The sequence below is a fragment of the Podarcis liolepis genome (assembly GCF_965112155.1).
Source record: "Podarcis liolepis genome assembly, chromosome: 13".
NCBI lineage: Eukaryota > Metazoa > Chordata > Lepidosauria > Squamata > Lacertidae > Podarcis > Podarcis liolepis.
Window position 1 is genome coordinate 7,003,355 of NC_139573.1, and position 16,798 is coordinate 7,020,152.

General features: G+C 47.4%; 1 protein-coding gene across 1 annotated transcript; it reads right to left on the reverse strand.

Moving 5' to 3' along the window:
• Positions 1–4,592: 4,592 nt before the first annotated feature.
• On the reverse strand, positions 4,593–14,460 carry PABPN1 (poly(A) binding protein nuclear 1). Its single transcript, XM_083471024.1, has 7 exons — positions 14,017–14,460; positions 11,692–11,806; positions 8,125–8,192; positions 7,931–8,037; positions 7,744–7,831; positions 6,609–6,763; positions 4,593–5,955 (listed from the first exon to the last, which is right to left on the reverse strand). The coding sequence occupies exons 1-7, from the start codon at positions 14,443–14,445 to the stop codon at positions 5,916–5,918; spliced, it is 1,002 nt and encodes a 333-aa protein (XP_083327150.1). The 5' UTR covers positions 14,446–14,460; the 3' UTR covers positions 4,593–5,915.
• Between the last annotated feature and the right edge of the window lie 2,338 nt (positions 14,461–16,798).

Sequence of the window (16,798 nt, forward strand, 5' to 3'; positions counted from 1 at the left end):
GTACGCAAAATCTGCAGCCTGCAAGCGGAGTATTTCTGGCAGTGATCCAGCCACTCTGAAGACAGAAGAGCTGTTTTAGAGAAGTATGTAGGCCAATAAACCGGGAGGCAGAAAGGCAACACGCGGCCAAGCTCAGGCGCTAAGTTTGGGGCTTGCCTGTACAGTGGTACCTCGGGTTAAGTACTTAATTTGTTCTGGAGGTCTGTTCTTAACCTGAAACTGTTCTTAACCTGAAGCACCACTTTAGCTAATGGAGCCTCCTGCTGCCGCTGCACGATTTCTGTTCTCATCCTGAAGCAAAGTTCTTAACCCGAGGTAATATTTCTGGGTTAGCGGAGTCTGTAACCTGAAGCGTATGTAACCCGAGGTACCACTGTATATTCTCTCTCTCACACATGCACATACTGCGGATTCCCCCAAAGATGGCCAGGATTTCCAGCAGAAGCTAATTCCATTTCACCAGACTTCTAAAGCCCACAATGGTAGCATTGCTCCCATGGGACTACATTATTACTATTCTTATTTATTAAATTTGTATACTGCCCTTCACCTGAAGATCACAGGATAGTTCACAACATAAAAATACATGAGAACACAAAATGGGTAATAAAAACAAACCAGTTACAGATAGGTAGCCGTGTTGGTCTGCCATAGTCAAAACAAAAAAATTCCTTCCAGTAGCACCTTAAAGACCAACTAAGTTAGTTCTTGGTATGAGCTTTCGTGTGCAAGCACACTTCTTCAGATACACATATCTGTATCTGAAGAAGTGTGCTTGCACACGAAAGCTCATACCAAGAACTAACTTAGTTGGTCTTTAAGGTGCTACTAGAAAAACAAACCAGTAACACACACCCAACACATTTCCATGGCCGTAGAATATTGATCATCCAAAGGCCTGGGAGAGGTATGTTTTCATCTGGGACCTAAAGATATATAATGAAGAAGCAAGGTGAGTCTCTCTGGCACAAACACAGCCACCACAGAAAAAAAAGGCGCATCCTAGTGTTGCTGCCCGACCAGACCTCTTGTGGAGGCAGACGAAGAAGGGCCTCAGGTGCCGATCGCAGGGTCAGTTCATATGGGGAGGTAGTCCTTGAGGTATCATAGTCATGAGTCGCTTAAAACTTTATATGTCAAACACCGGCACTTTGAATTGGGCCCAGAAGCTAATTGGCAGCCAGTGCGATTGAGCCAGGATTGGTGCAATAGGCTCAAAATGGCCTCCTAATTCAGGACGAGCTGAAGTTTCCAAACTTGGTTATGAGAGCAGAGACAACAGGTTAGGTTATCCCTGCCCAGATAGGGGCATAGGTGGGCTTCAGTCTTAATCTGGATTGAGCTTCAGTTTGTTGGCTCTCATCCAGCCCATCACCAAGGCAAGACAGTGGCTCAGCACATCCGCTGCCCCACCTGCAGATTTAAAGTGGAGCTGGGTGTCAGCATAATGTTGACAATGAAATTCCAAACTTCTAGATAACTCCACTCAGTGCAACATGAGGAATAAAACAGAACCCTGAGGAACCCCACACGCCAGGGGCCCTGGAGACCACTCCCCAAGCTTTGCCCTCTAGAAATGAGCATCCAAGAATGACCCCAAGCGGTGCCACCCACCCAAAACTTGGTATCGAAAGCCGCCGAGAGGTTGAGAATTAACGGGGGACATTTCCCGTCTGTCTCCCAACAGGCTTCATACAGGGCAATCAAAGCAGTTTCTGTGCCAAAACCCTAGAAAATCAGTTTTTTCCTAAGAGCTCCTGGATCTGGTCCACCACCACCTGCTCTAGAACCCTTCCCAAAGAGAGATGGGCAACTGGCCAGTAGTTACTTAACATTTCCCTGATATATAATGAGATGAAAAAGATGTTGAAATACATATTCTTAAAAAAAAAAGAAGCATTTTTACTTGGTATTATAGGCCAAGACATTAAATTGTCTTGGCAAGATGTTAAATTGTTCTTATATGCAATAACAGTGGCAAGAGTACTGTTAGCCCAGAAATGGAAGCAAGAAGAAATTATGACGAAAGAATAATAGCAGACGAAATTAATGGACTATGCAGAATTGGACAAAATGATGGGAAGGATTCGAAACCTGCGGGACCAGAGATTTACAGAAGATTGGAAGAAGTATATGAATTATTTGAAGAGCAACTGTAATCAACAAATTACACTAGTAGGACTACAATAATTTTTGTAAGGAGAAATATATGAAGTGTTACAAAGTAGAAAAAGATAGAGATATTGGTTATGAATTTGAATTGTAATAGGGAAAATAAGAAATGCATACTAAGAGATTAGATTGGAAAATTTTCAGACAGGACTGATGGAAGTCAAAAAAATTGAATAAGATGTAAAAGTATGTTTAATTACTGTTGAAAATGGTATGTTAAAAAACTAATAAAATTTTATACAGTGGTACCTTGGGTTAAGTACTTAATTCGTTCCAGAGGTCTGTTCTTAACCTGAAACTGTTCTTAACCTGAAGCACCACTTTAGCTAATGGGGCCTCCTGCTGCTGCTGAAGCCCGATTTCTGTTCTCATCCTGAAGCAAAGTTCTTAACCTGAAGCACTATTTCTGGGTTAGTGGAGTCTGTAACCTGAAGCGTATGTAACCCGAGGTACCATTATATAGTAGTTATTTCTGCCTCTCTTCTGAGGCATTCACCTCGTTGTTTGGATCAGGCAGGACAGCCACTTGTGCTCTGACTCCCTGTCCCTTGTGGCTGATAAAAACAGGGAGACAACTGGCTGGGCCAGGGAGCTGGATTAATGCCTTCTTAGGCCAGGGCCGAGAGTACACGTGGCTTTCCTGACTAATCCTGATGACCTTGTCCATCGAGCCTTACAAAGCAAAACTCATCCAACGCAACAGCACTAGACTGTGTTCTGCGAAAGCCTTGAGATCCATCTGCTGTTAACAGCAGCCAAGGTTCCAGGGAATTAAAGGTTCATCCTCAAAATGCTTTGCAAAAAAGGCAACAGTGAGCTTCCGTCTGTTCCACCACCTTCTTCAGGCCAGATGGGACCCGCAACAATGGAGGCAGCAAAATACCGTATTTTTCGCCCCATAGGACGCACCTAGTTTTTTTTGGGGGGGGGGAAATTAAGAAAAAAAATTATTTCCCCCCCAGGCGCGGGGGAAGCCCGAGCTTCCCCCAATCCCAGCCCCGAGAACAGCCTGCTATCTGCAAGCCTAGGGACGCCAGCGGTAAGTCGCACCGGTCTCCCCAGGCTTCGGAATGCAGGCAGCTCTGCGCAGCCATCGGGAAGCGGGCGCGACTTCGCGCCCCGCTCCCGATGGCTGCGCAGAGCTGCGCTCGCCCTGGGACTGCAGGCAGCTCTGCGCAACCCTCGGGAGGCGAGCGCGAAGTGGCGCCGGTCTCCCGAGGGTTGCACAGAGCTTCCTGAAGCCTAGAGAGCGAGAGGGGTCGGTGCGCACCGACCCCTCGCTCTCCAGGCTTCAGCAAAAGCCTGCATTCGCCCCATAGGACGCACACACATTTCCCCTTCATTTTTGGAGGGGGGGGGAAGTGCATCCTATAGGGCGAAAAATACGGTACGCCTTCTTTTCTGCCTTCGCTGCCACCTAGGAGGCTCAACGTTTAGCCCCCCACTTGTTTTCGACCGCTTTTCCTCCACTGGCGTCCAAGCAGTCTCCCAGCTTGTTTCCTCGCCCTAAGCACCCACTTTGCAAACTCTCAGCTGCCGATTCAGCCATGCAACGTCCTCCTTGCTTGCTCACTTAAGGATCACCCGCCACAGTCCCACGGGAAGAGCCAACAGCCACATCGGCGCTCTGCGGCTCTAACTAGAAAAGGGAGAGCAGCTGCCACAGCTCATTGCTGACACCACAGCCACTCTGTGTGTCTCTGTGTGTGTGTGTTTTGCTTATTTTCCCATCTGGCTGAAGGCAAGTTGATGCAGGCAGGCGATGTTTCTGTCAGCCAGAGGAGCTGCTTACTTGCTAAGGACCGGCAGAAGTCCTGGACCGTGCTCTCATTTCTAAAACCAACTTCCTGCTTTTGAGGAAAGCAGTTAAAGTGTGCACGAAATTAAATCAAATCTTCCAAAAGGAAGAGGTATGTGTCTTTATTTGTAGGAGTGGAACCCAGGAGTCCTAGCTGCAAGATCACTCAATACTCATCAGTTCTGCCCAAGGCATGACGGGAAACAGCAACAACTGGGGGAAAGGAAGATATAACATCTTACAAGGACGGGAAGAAATGCCAAAGAAAGATTAATTGCCACACACAGGAAGGAGGATATAGTTTTGAGTTCTTCACTTGCGGCTTTATAAATCATTTAATGTGCCAACACGAATAGAAGCTATTAATACTGCAGTTGTTGTATAAGGGATTATTATTATGACCAGAATGCAATGGAAATTATTTCTTGAACGCAGAAATAAAGAAAATAACCAAACCATCAAATCTAGCATGCGGAGGGCCACTTTATCTAAATTATATAATCCGATATTTGAACGATTGGTATTAATAATTGTATTATAAATTGGAATCGTTACAATGAGGCTATTAGTGGATTGTAATCGAAAACTAATAAAAATTATAATAAATCACTCAACACTCATCTTTCTTCCAAAAAACATCTTTATTTTTTATTAATTTTTTTTGCCCTCATAACATTTTATTCTATTTCTCCCCCTTTCCTCTTCCCTGCCCTCCAGCCCAATCTGGCTCTCCTCCCCCTATCTATCTCTCTTTTTTTCTCTCTCTTTTTTTAAAAAAAACCATTCTCCCACATGGAAATATGGGCCTCAATTCCTCCCCGCTCCCTCCATCCCCCCACCCCCTGCCCCCAAAAAGGGTGTCCTCTCCCCGGCCCCTGGTCTCTACAGCTTCAGGTTTCGGTGTCATTTCTTCAGGCTAAAAAATAAAGAAACCTGTAAAGATAAAGACACTCAAACAAGGCATATAACATACCCCCAGGGGTGGTGGGAGAGGCAGCGACGCAGGGGCAAAGACAGGAAGAAGAACAAAATGGGGCACAGCCGCAGTTATGTGTGGCTCCGAGGGAGGGGTGCCTATTTTTACAGGACCTTCCCCACCCGCCAGCCTGTTTTAGAATTAGCATTTCAGGGGCATTTCTCCATTGGGGAGTTTGGGATCAATGGGGTAAGAGAAAACCCCAAGGAAGGCTCCCCCGTCTGACGTAGACACACATACACAGACACACACCTAGAGAGGGATGCCGAGACTCGTCTGCCCAAAGTGAGAAAGAGAGTGGTGGACGTCTGGGAATGGGCAGGATCACCACCGTGGGAGGCAGGAACCCCAGGTCCCGCTCCCTGCTAATTCCTGAAGCAAAGGGGAGGGGAAGGAAACGAGATTTGGGGAGAACCAAGCACACGAGAGAGAGTGGGGGGAAACAGGCATACCGGAACGGGCAAAGGCTGCAGAGGGAAAGGTTGGGAAGATGAACAAAAACTACAAAACACTCTCTCTCTCTCTCTCACACACACACACACACAAAAATAGTATCACAAAAGGTTTCGGGGTGTCGGCAAACCCTCCCTCACATCTGCTCCCTCCCCCAAATGCAGGGCAACAATTTAAAAAAAAAGGCATGAGAGGAAGGATGGCTCGGTTATGCCCAACAATCTCTGCAGATGGAAGAGAAAAGGGTGAGGAGCTGGACGGGGGGTGGGGGGGCGTGGTGGGGACAGGGCTCAAGTCAGCAATACCAGCAGGTGGAAATTTGACAACAGGATTTGACCCCCTGCCCCGTGTTTACATCTTCCCCCCTCCCAATAAGTCAGCCCTCTTTTTCTGCACAGCATTAGACACTTCCACCTCCCACCAACAGTATTTTTTTTTTTCCGTCATGGTAACAATCTTCATTTTTTTTTCTTTTTTTTTTCCTCCTTCCTAAAACAACCACTTTTTTTTTTGTTTTTAGTAAGGGGAATACCATGAGGTCGCTCTGGCCCGGCCCCTGTGGAGAAAAGAAGGACACAGGTTAATGAAAGAGAGACGAAAGGTTTGCTAAGTAACTCAAAACCCTAAAGACCTCAGAGTTGGGACAATGCTCAGCCCCTTGAGATTGGCTTGCTTTCGTCTGTGCAAGCCAGGTTGAGTTTTTAAGGTGTTTTTTTCTGGCTTGCAAAGTTTCTGTCTTGACTAAAAAAATTCTAAAGCCCGCGATTGAGAACCTGACAACCTTTCAATAATAATAATAATAAACACCCCAACCCAAAACTCTTTCTTTCCAAATCTTACAAATCTGATTTAAGAAAACTCAGATTAAAATACTGTCAATATGACATTAAAACTGACCCAACTCCAATACTTGGAATTGCTTCCTCCTTCGAAGTCCCAAATCCAGCAGCATCTACAACTGGAAATGTCATTAAAATGCTGGTCCAAGTTATAAAGTTGTTTTGTCTCAGCACTGCTGCTTAACAGTCGTGGTTCCCAGCCCATCACCTCTCTCACTTGGTGCAGTCTACTTCCAGTCTGGGGGCATCAAGAGCCCTCCCACTCTAAGCCAATAGATCTCCCCTACTCCAGCCGCCACCCCACCGGAACCCCTGCAAGGCAGGAGCGTAGAAGCGCCTCCCCCAACCTGCCGCCACCGTCGTGCCAGACCTGTATGCGCGCCCTCGGGGTGGCCTGCTGCTAAAGCCGCTGTAGAAACGGGCCCGGGAACTGCTGTAGCCGGATCCTCTCCCTCTGTACCGGGTCCGGGGGAAACCCCGGTCTGTGGTGCTGATCCCAGGGCGGTTGGTCCGTTTGGGAATCACCTTCAAAAGGAGATCCGCTTAGCCTCAAGAGCAAGGGTATCCCAGAAACCAGCCCCAGCCCATCCTTGTGCAACTTTTTTATATATAATTTTTATTTTCTAAGTTACATTTCAAAATATTCATTTAGACAACCTTAAATCAGTGACTTCGCTAGTTCTCTTTCGGTGGTTCATTTTGCATTCCATACATCCCCGCATATTCTACATGAACTCAACCATTCGGTAATCCATTTATTACATCCATCAAATCTTATTTGCACTGTTGAATTCAACTTAATGCTACCAGCATTTTTAAATGAACACAGCTTTTACTCCTATATTCAGTAAACATTTCCCAGTCTTCTTTAAATGTGTATTCTTCTAGTTCTCTTATTCTATATGTTAAATCTGCAAGCTGTGTGTATACCATCAGTTTAAGTTTCCATTCTTGGGCTGCAGTAGTACCATACATAGTTTTTTGACACCTGGGAATTTCCCTCTGAATTATCCCCAACAAAAAGGACTCTGGTTTTTTCGGAAAGATACTTTTATGTTTAAAAGGTAAATGTTTATAAGTCCCTTATGCAACTGTTTTTAAACTCTGCTTACAATTGCATTACATACTGCTCTAAAGAAGATAGAATGGTTGGATCTTAAGGAGTGAATACTATAGATGCAGGACAGAAAGCCAGAAGTGCTTTTATTCTTGTATTTTTCTAATCTTTTCTCTTTCTCTCTTTTCCTTCTTCTTGCCTTTTCTCCTTTCTGCCTTTGTTCTTTTTTTAGACTAAGTAGCTGCTTATATTATAAAAAGATACTTTGTAATGGGCATGAATTTTTGTGTAGTCCTGAATTAAGTATCAGTAAATAAATAAATTTAAAACCTTGAAAAGGATCAAGCAACTCAGAGCCTTCATTGCCCAGCCACTGCACTACACAAACGTCTTGCCCACAAAATGATGTTTCAGAGGCGGAAGGGGCCTGGTCGAAGAGTGTACACACCTTAATCTGTCTTCCCCTAAACAGCGACTCATCTAACGCTAAGGACGTCCTCACCGACTCCTTGTCCGAGAATTCAATGTAGGCAAACCTGGAGAGCAGAGGGAAGAGAATGGGCAGGCTTAAAAGGCAATCACTCACCGAGACGGAAAAACACACCCGGCTTCCCCATCCCATCACACGCACTCACCCCTTGGGATGGCCAGTGTACTTATCGCAGAGGATGGTCACCCGGTTGACGGAGCCGCAACCGTGGAAGTGAGCCTCCAGCTCCTCTGCTGTCGCCCCGTAATCCACCTGAAACCGAGGATTGAAAATGGTGAGGAAACCCAAGATACATCTCTTGGCCTCCTGATTGAGCTGGGCTGCAGGGAACAGACTTACGTTGCCTACATATATGGACCTGGCATCTGCTTCCATCTTTTCTTCTAAAGACATGATGACTGGGCCAGCTGGGGAGAAAGAAACAGTGTAAGGCAGCGTTAAGACACTCGGATACAGTGGTACCCCGCAAGACGAATGCCTCACAAGACGAAAACCCGCAAGACGAAAGGGTTTTCTGTTTTGGAGGCGCTTCGCAAGACGAATTTCCCTATGGGCTTGCTTCGCAAGACGAAAGCCCATAGGGAAATCTCCGGGGACCTGTTTTAAATTGCTGGCGGTCGGGAGCAAAGACTTTCGCCCACAGCCGGCCTTCAGAAGAGGTCCTGGACCTCTTCTGAAGGCCGGCGGGGGGGCAAAAGTCTTTGTCCCCCCCCCCGCCTGCCTTCCCGGGATAGCGGAGACTTCTCCGCTGCCCTGGGCGATCTTAAAATGCTGGCGGGCGGGAGCGAAGCGTTCGCTGCCGACCCCCAGCATTTTAAAATCTCCCCGGGACAGCAGAGCCCTTGTCCCCCCCCCAGCCTTCAGAAGAGGTCGGGGGACAGACTGTCCCCGGACCTGGTCTGAAGGCGGTTTCCCTAGGAACACATTAATTGATTTTCAATGCATTCCTATGGGAAACCGTGCTTCGCAAGACAAAAAACTCGCAAGAAGAAAAAACTTGCGGAACGAATTAATTTCGTCTTGCGAGGCACCACTGTATATAAGATGGCCAGTAAATGGCTTCTTAAGCCAGGGTTACAGTCACCAAAATGGACCAGATGGCTCGAAAATCGTATTTTTTAATACGACCTTTTGGTTCCTGAAATTCGTTCCGATAGTGCAGATAAAATAGAACAGATAGAATTCTACAGGATGTGTTGCTAGTGTGTGAAAACGGTCAAGATCCAAGGATCCCCAGGCATGCACCTCCAGATGGTGGAAACGCCAGGTGCCATCCTGGCACCTTCACTTGGTCGCAAGTGGCTGATAACCAGGTACAAAATGCATCTGGCAAATTTCGAACACTGGTGTAAAGCCGGGGAAATGCTGGAGGAGGAAGAATTGCCTCTGATTCTGGGGCCTGGGGAAAAGCACATGCTGACTGGCCAGTGCTTCCTCCAGAAGTGGCTAGCCAAGTCTGCAGGAAAGCAACAAAATGAGGCGGGGAGAGGCCCAGCACCTGGGCAAAGCAATCTTGACACTGTTTTGGACTGCAACACCGCCAGCCTCACAAACCCTCTGCATGGGATTTTCTCTCCAGGTAAGTACAACACAGCACCTTTCTTTTACCATCTAAAAGTTGGTTTGAACAATTTTAACTAGGAACAAGGGACGTGGGTGGCACTGGGGGTTAAACCACAGAGCCTAGGACTTGCTGATCAGAAGGTCGGCGGTCTGAATCCCCGCGACGGGGTAAGCTCCCGTTGTTCGGTCCCAGCTCCTGCCAACCTAGCAGTTCAAAAGCACATCAAAGTGCAAGTAGATAAATAGGTACCGCTCCGGCGGGAAGGTAAATGGCGTTTCTGTGCGCTGCTCTGGCTCGCCAGAAGCGACTTAGTCATGCTGGCCACATGACCCGGAAGCTGTACGCCGGCTCCCTCGGTCAATAAAGCGAGATGAGCGCCACAATCCCAGTCGGCCACAACTGGACCTAATGGTCAGGGGTCCCTTTACCTTAACTAGGAACAAAGGAAGCCACCTTTGTGGCAGCAATTCTCCAGGATTTCAAGCAGGGGGGCATTACCAGGTCTACCTGGGGAGGCCAGAGGTTGAACCTGAGACTTCCTAGATATAAAGCAAAATTTGGTGCCCTCCAGATTTTGCTGGGCTGCAACTCCCATCAGCACCAGCCTGTATTTAACTGATTGAAGTTTCCGGCAAAGGGGGTGGGTGGGAAAGAGGAAGAAGCCAGCTCAAAATCCTTAGTCATACAATGTTAATGCTGTAAGACCCAACTGAAACACCTCTTCATTCATCTGCAAAATGCCTCTCTCCTACACAAGCACATCTTCGTTTGGGACAAGAAACCTGGCAAAACAAGTCTCCAGACTTTAGGCACAGCTACATTTTTATTTTTTTAGACTCATTTAACACACTTCTATCCTGCCTTTCTAGAAAACTATATTCAAAAGTGAGTAGCTACACATCTGATGCAGCAAAACAATCCAGTCTTAATCAGGTCATCTCCACAAAGCTGTTTGCTAAAGTAATGTAATTGCAGGGCCGGCACATTCACACATCCATTTGCGATGGAGAATCAGAGGTTTGGACGTGCTTTAAGCAACTTCCTTTCTCTACCACAGGTGTCCTGCATTTGTAAGAACTTGATTGTTAAGTGTGGTGTCAGCGCCTACACTTTGGAACTCCCCGCCTTTTGAGATCAAGCAGGTGCCTGCTTAAACATGTCTGTTAGACACACCTACTCAGATGCTTAGAAAGTTCAAGTAATTTTAATGTTTACGTTTTAAAGTAGGGTTGTGAATCTGTCTCGATTTTACCATTTTAACTTTTGTAAGCTTTTGTAAGTTTTTTACATTCAAATATATATTATGAAACAAATCATTCATCCCACTTCAATGCCACAAGACTCGCACAGAATTTGGAACCCCACAGGCAATAAATGAATGGGGTGAATGCATATCATCTAAAACACACTCCCATGTCCTCTGCTGACAAGGGAAAAATGAATTCCCTGAAGTGAATTTTAAAGGCATCAAGTTAACCTTCCATTTATCCTAACTGTTAAGGAAAGTAGCTTGCTTTGTCCTGCTCTGCACCGGAATTGTTCTAGCTCTATGCTGCATTTATTTTGTTTAAAAACAAGTAGACACAATAAAGTTACATGTCTGGCTTGCTTAACCAAAATATTCTTTAGCAGCTGTTGAAAACAGTGCAGTGAAAGTGCCTCATGCTGATAAGTAATTTCTTGTACTTCAGCAATGCTGCAGCTTGTGAAGTGTTTTAATTCCAGCCTCTGGTTAGCTAATGTATACCAGAGCCCAAACTGGGATTTTTACAAACCCCTGTAAAGACAATGCCAAGGAAATTAAACTTTTGGGGGGGGGGTTAAACCAAGGCCATTGTTGTCTTTGTGCTGTATCCTGCCTTACTGTATTTTCCTATGGAAGAGGTTTACAAAAACTTTTAAAAAAACAATCCATGAATCCGAACTCCCAGACCAACTCCAACGCCCAGATGAGCCATTTAGCCTATTCTACATTAATGAAATTTCTGCAGGTAGAGGAGTTCGAGATGTGCATAAACCCTTGTACCTGAGCTAGATGGACCATGGATAAAGCATCTTCCTTTGTTCCAATGTAATTTTCCCATGTCATCCCTCTTAGTCTATTTTTTAAAAGGACATCAATTTGATCTGGCCAACACAGAATTCAAGAGCCTCAAAGTGTCAGCAACAAGGTCTCGTTTGTGTACTTAAGATACCTCTACAGATGTTTCTTATCCATTACACAATTCCTAACTTCTCCCCATCCCCCCCCCCCGTATCTGAATACTTGCCACCTTTTGCGGGAGGTGGGGGGAGGAAGATGAGGAGCACAAATTAATTATAAGAAACTTAAGGAGACTTACCGTTGCCAGGCGGGGGGCTCATATTCATTTGTTTCTCAACTTCGTTCTGCAGCTCTTTTAACTTCTCTGCTTCCTCCTCCATCTCTCGCACTCGAGCTTTAATGGCTTCCAACTCCTGAGAGTCGGAAGAACGGGCAAGGAAAAGTGGGGAGCAAATTAAGAAACATTCTTGCAGTTCTTAAGAGCTCACATCCAACTGAGACTCCCTTCTCTTCTTCCACTTCTTTAATGCCACTGATTACTAGTACTTCTCAAGGTTACTGCTGTAAGACATTCTACAGTTATCTACTCCCATCCACTTGTTTATGCCAAGACAGCTCTGCCGGCATTCGCTTCTTCTGATCTCTCCCTGAAAGTGCTGTCTTTCCCACGGTTTTAGCTGTTTTCCCACTCTGCCTCTGCTCTTTCCAATCTTGCTGTCGCCACCCACTACGCAGGGCCTTAGCTCTGCCCACTTAGCTCTGCCCACTTTTTTGCTTCTACAAATCAGTGTCAAAGATATAATCTGCATCCAATTGCCAAATGGCAACCCCAGACTTCATTTTTACACTATAATGAACTTCTCATCTGCCCAAGTCAGCAGGTGCAAATTAAAACTGCTTCTGCACTATCACTGAGCATCCCATATTAATAGTTTTGAATGTACCTTCCGGTACATTTTTTGCCCACCATCCCCCATTAGAGAAGAATCCCCTCCCCGAAGCCACGCTCTCTCCTTAGGAAGTAGTGAGCCAGGACCAGAGATAGACCAGGATTTGAATCCCCCACTCACTGCATGACCTTGGGTCCACTCACTGCCTCTCAGCCTAATCCTACCTCATGGGGTTGTTGCGGGAACAATAGGATTTTTTTTGGGGGGGGGGAACCACGTACACCCTCTTGAGCTCCTTGGAGAAAAAGGTGGGATATAAACGCAAAAAAAGCAGCCAAGTGTGCTGTATATGCAATTTCTGAATATCGTATTTTTCGCCCTATAGGACGCACCGTCCCATAAGGCGCACCTAGTTTTTTTTGGATGAAATAAAGGGGGGGACTTATTTCCCCCCAGGCGCGGGGGAAGCCCGAGCTTCCCCCGACCCCAGAACAGGCAGCTCTCTGCAAGCCGTGGGAGCCCACCGCCGGGCTCCCGCTGCTTGCGGAGAGGTGCGCGAAGCCTGGAGAGCGAGAGGGGTTGGTGCGCACCGACCCCTCTCGCTCTCCAGGCTTCAGCGAAAGCCTGCATTCGCCCCATAGGATGCACACACATTTCCCCTTCATTTTTGGAGGGGGAAAGGTGTGTCCTATAGGGCAAAAAATACGGTAATCATTTCTTTGCAACTGTTCCCAGTATATAAAAAGTAAGAGGCTCAATCTCACGGTTGTGGGTTCGAGCCCCACATTGCGCTAAGGATTCCTGCATTGGAGCAGGTTGGACTACATCATGGGTAGGCAAACTAAGGCCCGGGGGCCAGATCCAGCCCAATCGCCTTCTAAATCCGGCCCGCAGATGGTCCGGGAATCAGCATGTTTTTACATGAGTAAACTGTGTCCTTTCACTTAAAATGCATCTCTGGGTTATTTGTGGGGCACAGGAATTCGTTCATTATTTTTTTCAAAATATAGTCCGGCCCCCCACAAGATCTGAGGGACAGTGGACCGGCCCCCTGCTGAAAAAGTTTGCTGATCCCTGAACAAGATGATGATGATAATAATAATAATAATTATTATTATTATTATTATTTATTTGTACCCCGCCCATCTGGCTGGGTTTCCCCAGCCACTCTGGGCGGCTTCCATAGAAACCAAAAATACAGTAAAATATCACAGATTAAAAACTTCCCTGAAGAGGGCTGCCTTAAGATGTCTTCTAAATGTCAGGTAGTTATTTATCACTTTGATGACCCTCGTGGTTCTTTTCAACACCGTAATTCTATTATTCCACACACACGTTACCTCCTCATCCACCACCACTCTCTTTCTCTTAAGCCAGTGCAGTGCAATGGTTAGAACTAAGGTCGAGCTATGTGATCTGGGAGACAAGGGTTCGAGTTCCCACTCAGCCACGAAGCTCACTGGGCGACCTCGGGCCAGTCAACCCCGCTCCTATCCTACGCTACCTCACAGGGTGGCTGCGAGGATCAAGTGGGGGTGGGGAGAGCCACGTGCGCCACCTTGAGCGAGAAAGGCTGGATATGAATGCGGCAAATAAATAAGCAACGCCTCGCGACACTCCTGCGAGGTAGGCTACGCTGAAAGAGAGGCGGGTGGGGGTGGGGGGACAAAGATCACGCGGGAGAGCAATTCGGGCCCTTGGCTCTCTCCTCCGCGCCCCCGGGGGCCACTCACCGGGTCTTCGATGGCGGAGTCTCCGGGGTCGCTCTCTCCCAGGCCGGCCTCCTCCTCCAGCTCTTCGGAGTGAGGGTGGTGGTGGGGCCCCCCCACTCCCGCCTGGCCGGCCCTGGAGGGCGCGTGGGAGGAAGAGGAGGAGGAGGAAAGGGCGCCCCGCGGGCCGGAGCCTCGGATCCCGCCGCCGCCGCCCGCGGCCCCTCCGCCCGTCGCGGCCTCGAGGAGCAGCCCCTCCTCCTCCTCCTCCTCCTCCAACTCGCGGAGCCCCCCGCCCTGCTCCCCCCCGGGTCCGCTCCCCCCCAGCCCGTTCCCGTACTGGGAGGAAGGCGGGCCCCCAACCATCCCCCCGCCGGGCTCCCCTTCGCCCCCCAAGGCCGCCGCGGCCCCTCGCCCGCCGCCGACGCTGCTCGGGCCCCGCACGGACGCCATAGACCCCGCCGCAGCCGCCTGCCGCACTAGCCGCCCGCCGACGCGCTCTGATTGGCTGCCCGCCCGCGGACGCGCTCATTGGCTCGCCCAGAGGCCAGGCGCCCTCCTGCCATTGGTCCGCGGCGCAGCCCGCCGTCTCGCGAACGCAGGCTCTGCAGGCATTGGCTCGGGAACGCCGCCGCTCGAAAGGTTTCGATCGGCGATTGGATCGGAGCTGGGAAAGGGTTGGTGGGGTTCCCCCCCCGACTTTTGCAATGTGGATTAGCGATTGGTCCGGGAGCGTCTTGCGCCCGCCTTAGCCGCGTTTCTGTATGATTGGGTGGCTTCGCGAAGTTTCCCGCCCGCCTGCCCGATTTGCCCCCGTCGCGAAGTTGAATTGGAGAGCAGGCACGCCAATCAAAACGTACAGGGAAATGATTTATCAGAGCGCTGAAGGACCAAATCGGAGTGTTCTCATTGGGGCAGGCAAATTATCATAGTCCGCCTTCTCCGCGGCTAACGCTATGCTTCCATCAATCGGACCGTAGTACATTATTGGTTAGCAACAGAGAAATAACGATTGCTTTTTCATTTTCGACCCGCCTCACGTGATTATTGGGTGAGATGCCTGTCAATTACAGTACATACATTCGTATTTTCATTGGGTCTGAAACCATTGGATGGAGTTGTGCCAATCATATCTAGAGTAGCTCTCTTATTGGCCAAGGAGAGATTCCTCAAGTTCTACTGTAAGTGGTAGAACGCCGCTTTGGTCCGGGCCCTTTTCTCTATCGCGTTTGAAGCTGCAGTTTCTGATTGGCTAATAGCGCCAACGTCTCTGTAGCTACTGGAAAAGCCGTTTAACGGCCTTCCGTGCTTCCTACAAGCCTTCCCAGGGGGCCCTGCATTATATACAATGTTATCGATAGTAGCAGTAATATGAAAACATACAATCAAATGTAGGATAAAACAGTTTTAAATAAATAAAAATTCATTTCACTATCAAAAACTCCAGAAGTAGAATATACAATAAGACCATTAAATTAGAAGCCAGGGAAAACTTTCTTCAAAACTTGGAACTAATGAAGCCTGTTGTATTTCTCTCAGAAAGGAATTGCAGGAGACGGGAGCCACCACTGAAAAGGCCCTGTTTCCCATGGCTGCTGCAGTCAGACTGTTATTTCCTTCAAAATACCCATTTTACATCCTTAAATGACTTCCATTCTTCTCTTTCCATAGCTCATTTTACATATCATAAATCCCTGCATATTTTACAAAAACTATACCATCCAGTATTCCATTATTGAATCCATCAAAATTCAACAAAACTGTTGAATTTATCTTAATGCTGTCAGTGTTTTCCGATCTTTATATTTGCTGTTTGATGCCACAAGATGTTGGGGTGGCGCTTGACTAAGGCAGATTTAAAGGGAGGTTAGAGAAATTGAACAAGGTGTAGAGGCCTATCAGCAGCTTTTTGGTCATGACAGCTAAAGGCAAAACTCCATTATCAGGGTGAGCAGGCTACAAGCACCCTTTTCTGCCTCTCTGCTAGCAAACCATCTTGTCTGGATTATTTTTCTGATGGGCTCTTTCAAATTTTGGGTCAATCAGATATTTAAATTCTAAGCAGACTGCTAGTGTTACTTGCAGCAAAACGAGGCAGGCAGGAGAGCTTTTCTGCTTTGCGGGCAGAAAGTCGTGTCTGGCTGAAAGGATTCCAGGTGAAGGGAAAGACTCTCTGCCTTAAACTCTAGAGACTTGCTGTCTCTCACTTTTGGACTGTATAGGCCAATGGTCTATATATAAGGCGGCTTCCTATCTTTAGAGGATTGCTGAGCTGGCAACACTTTGCAGAATTACTTGGGAGTATATTGCATCAAAATGAGATTTTAAAATTAAAGTGGGATTTTCTTCTGAGTAAACATGCATAGGGATGTTTCCAAATTTACAAGTACAGGGAAATCTCTTATTTATAAGCAAGAGACATTAAGTTCATCCGCTGAATAACAAGCGTCTCTCTTGTCTGCTGTCTACTTGCCAATCTGCTCAACCACCAGAAGAAGCTCAGAATTCTAGTCCATCTGAAAATAAGGGAACAGATGATTATTGTTATTTGTTGAAGTTGTTAATCGCTTTATCTTGCCCAGAGCAACGCAAAGTGACTTACAACCAGCCAACTGGATAAAAAACACCACATAGATGCATGCAGCTCAAGGATGTTGTGGCAAATGTCAGACCAGAGGCGTAGCAGGGGGGCTGGGGGGGGGTCATCACTCTGGATACAGTTTGGGGGGACAGGACGTTGTGCCTGTGAGCCCAGTGCTGTTCTTGTGATTTTCGCAAAGTGACACCGGGTTCACAGTGTGCCATG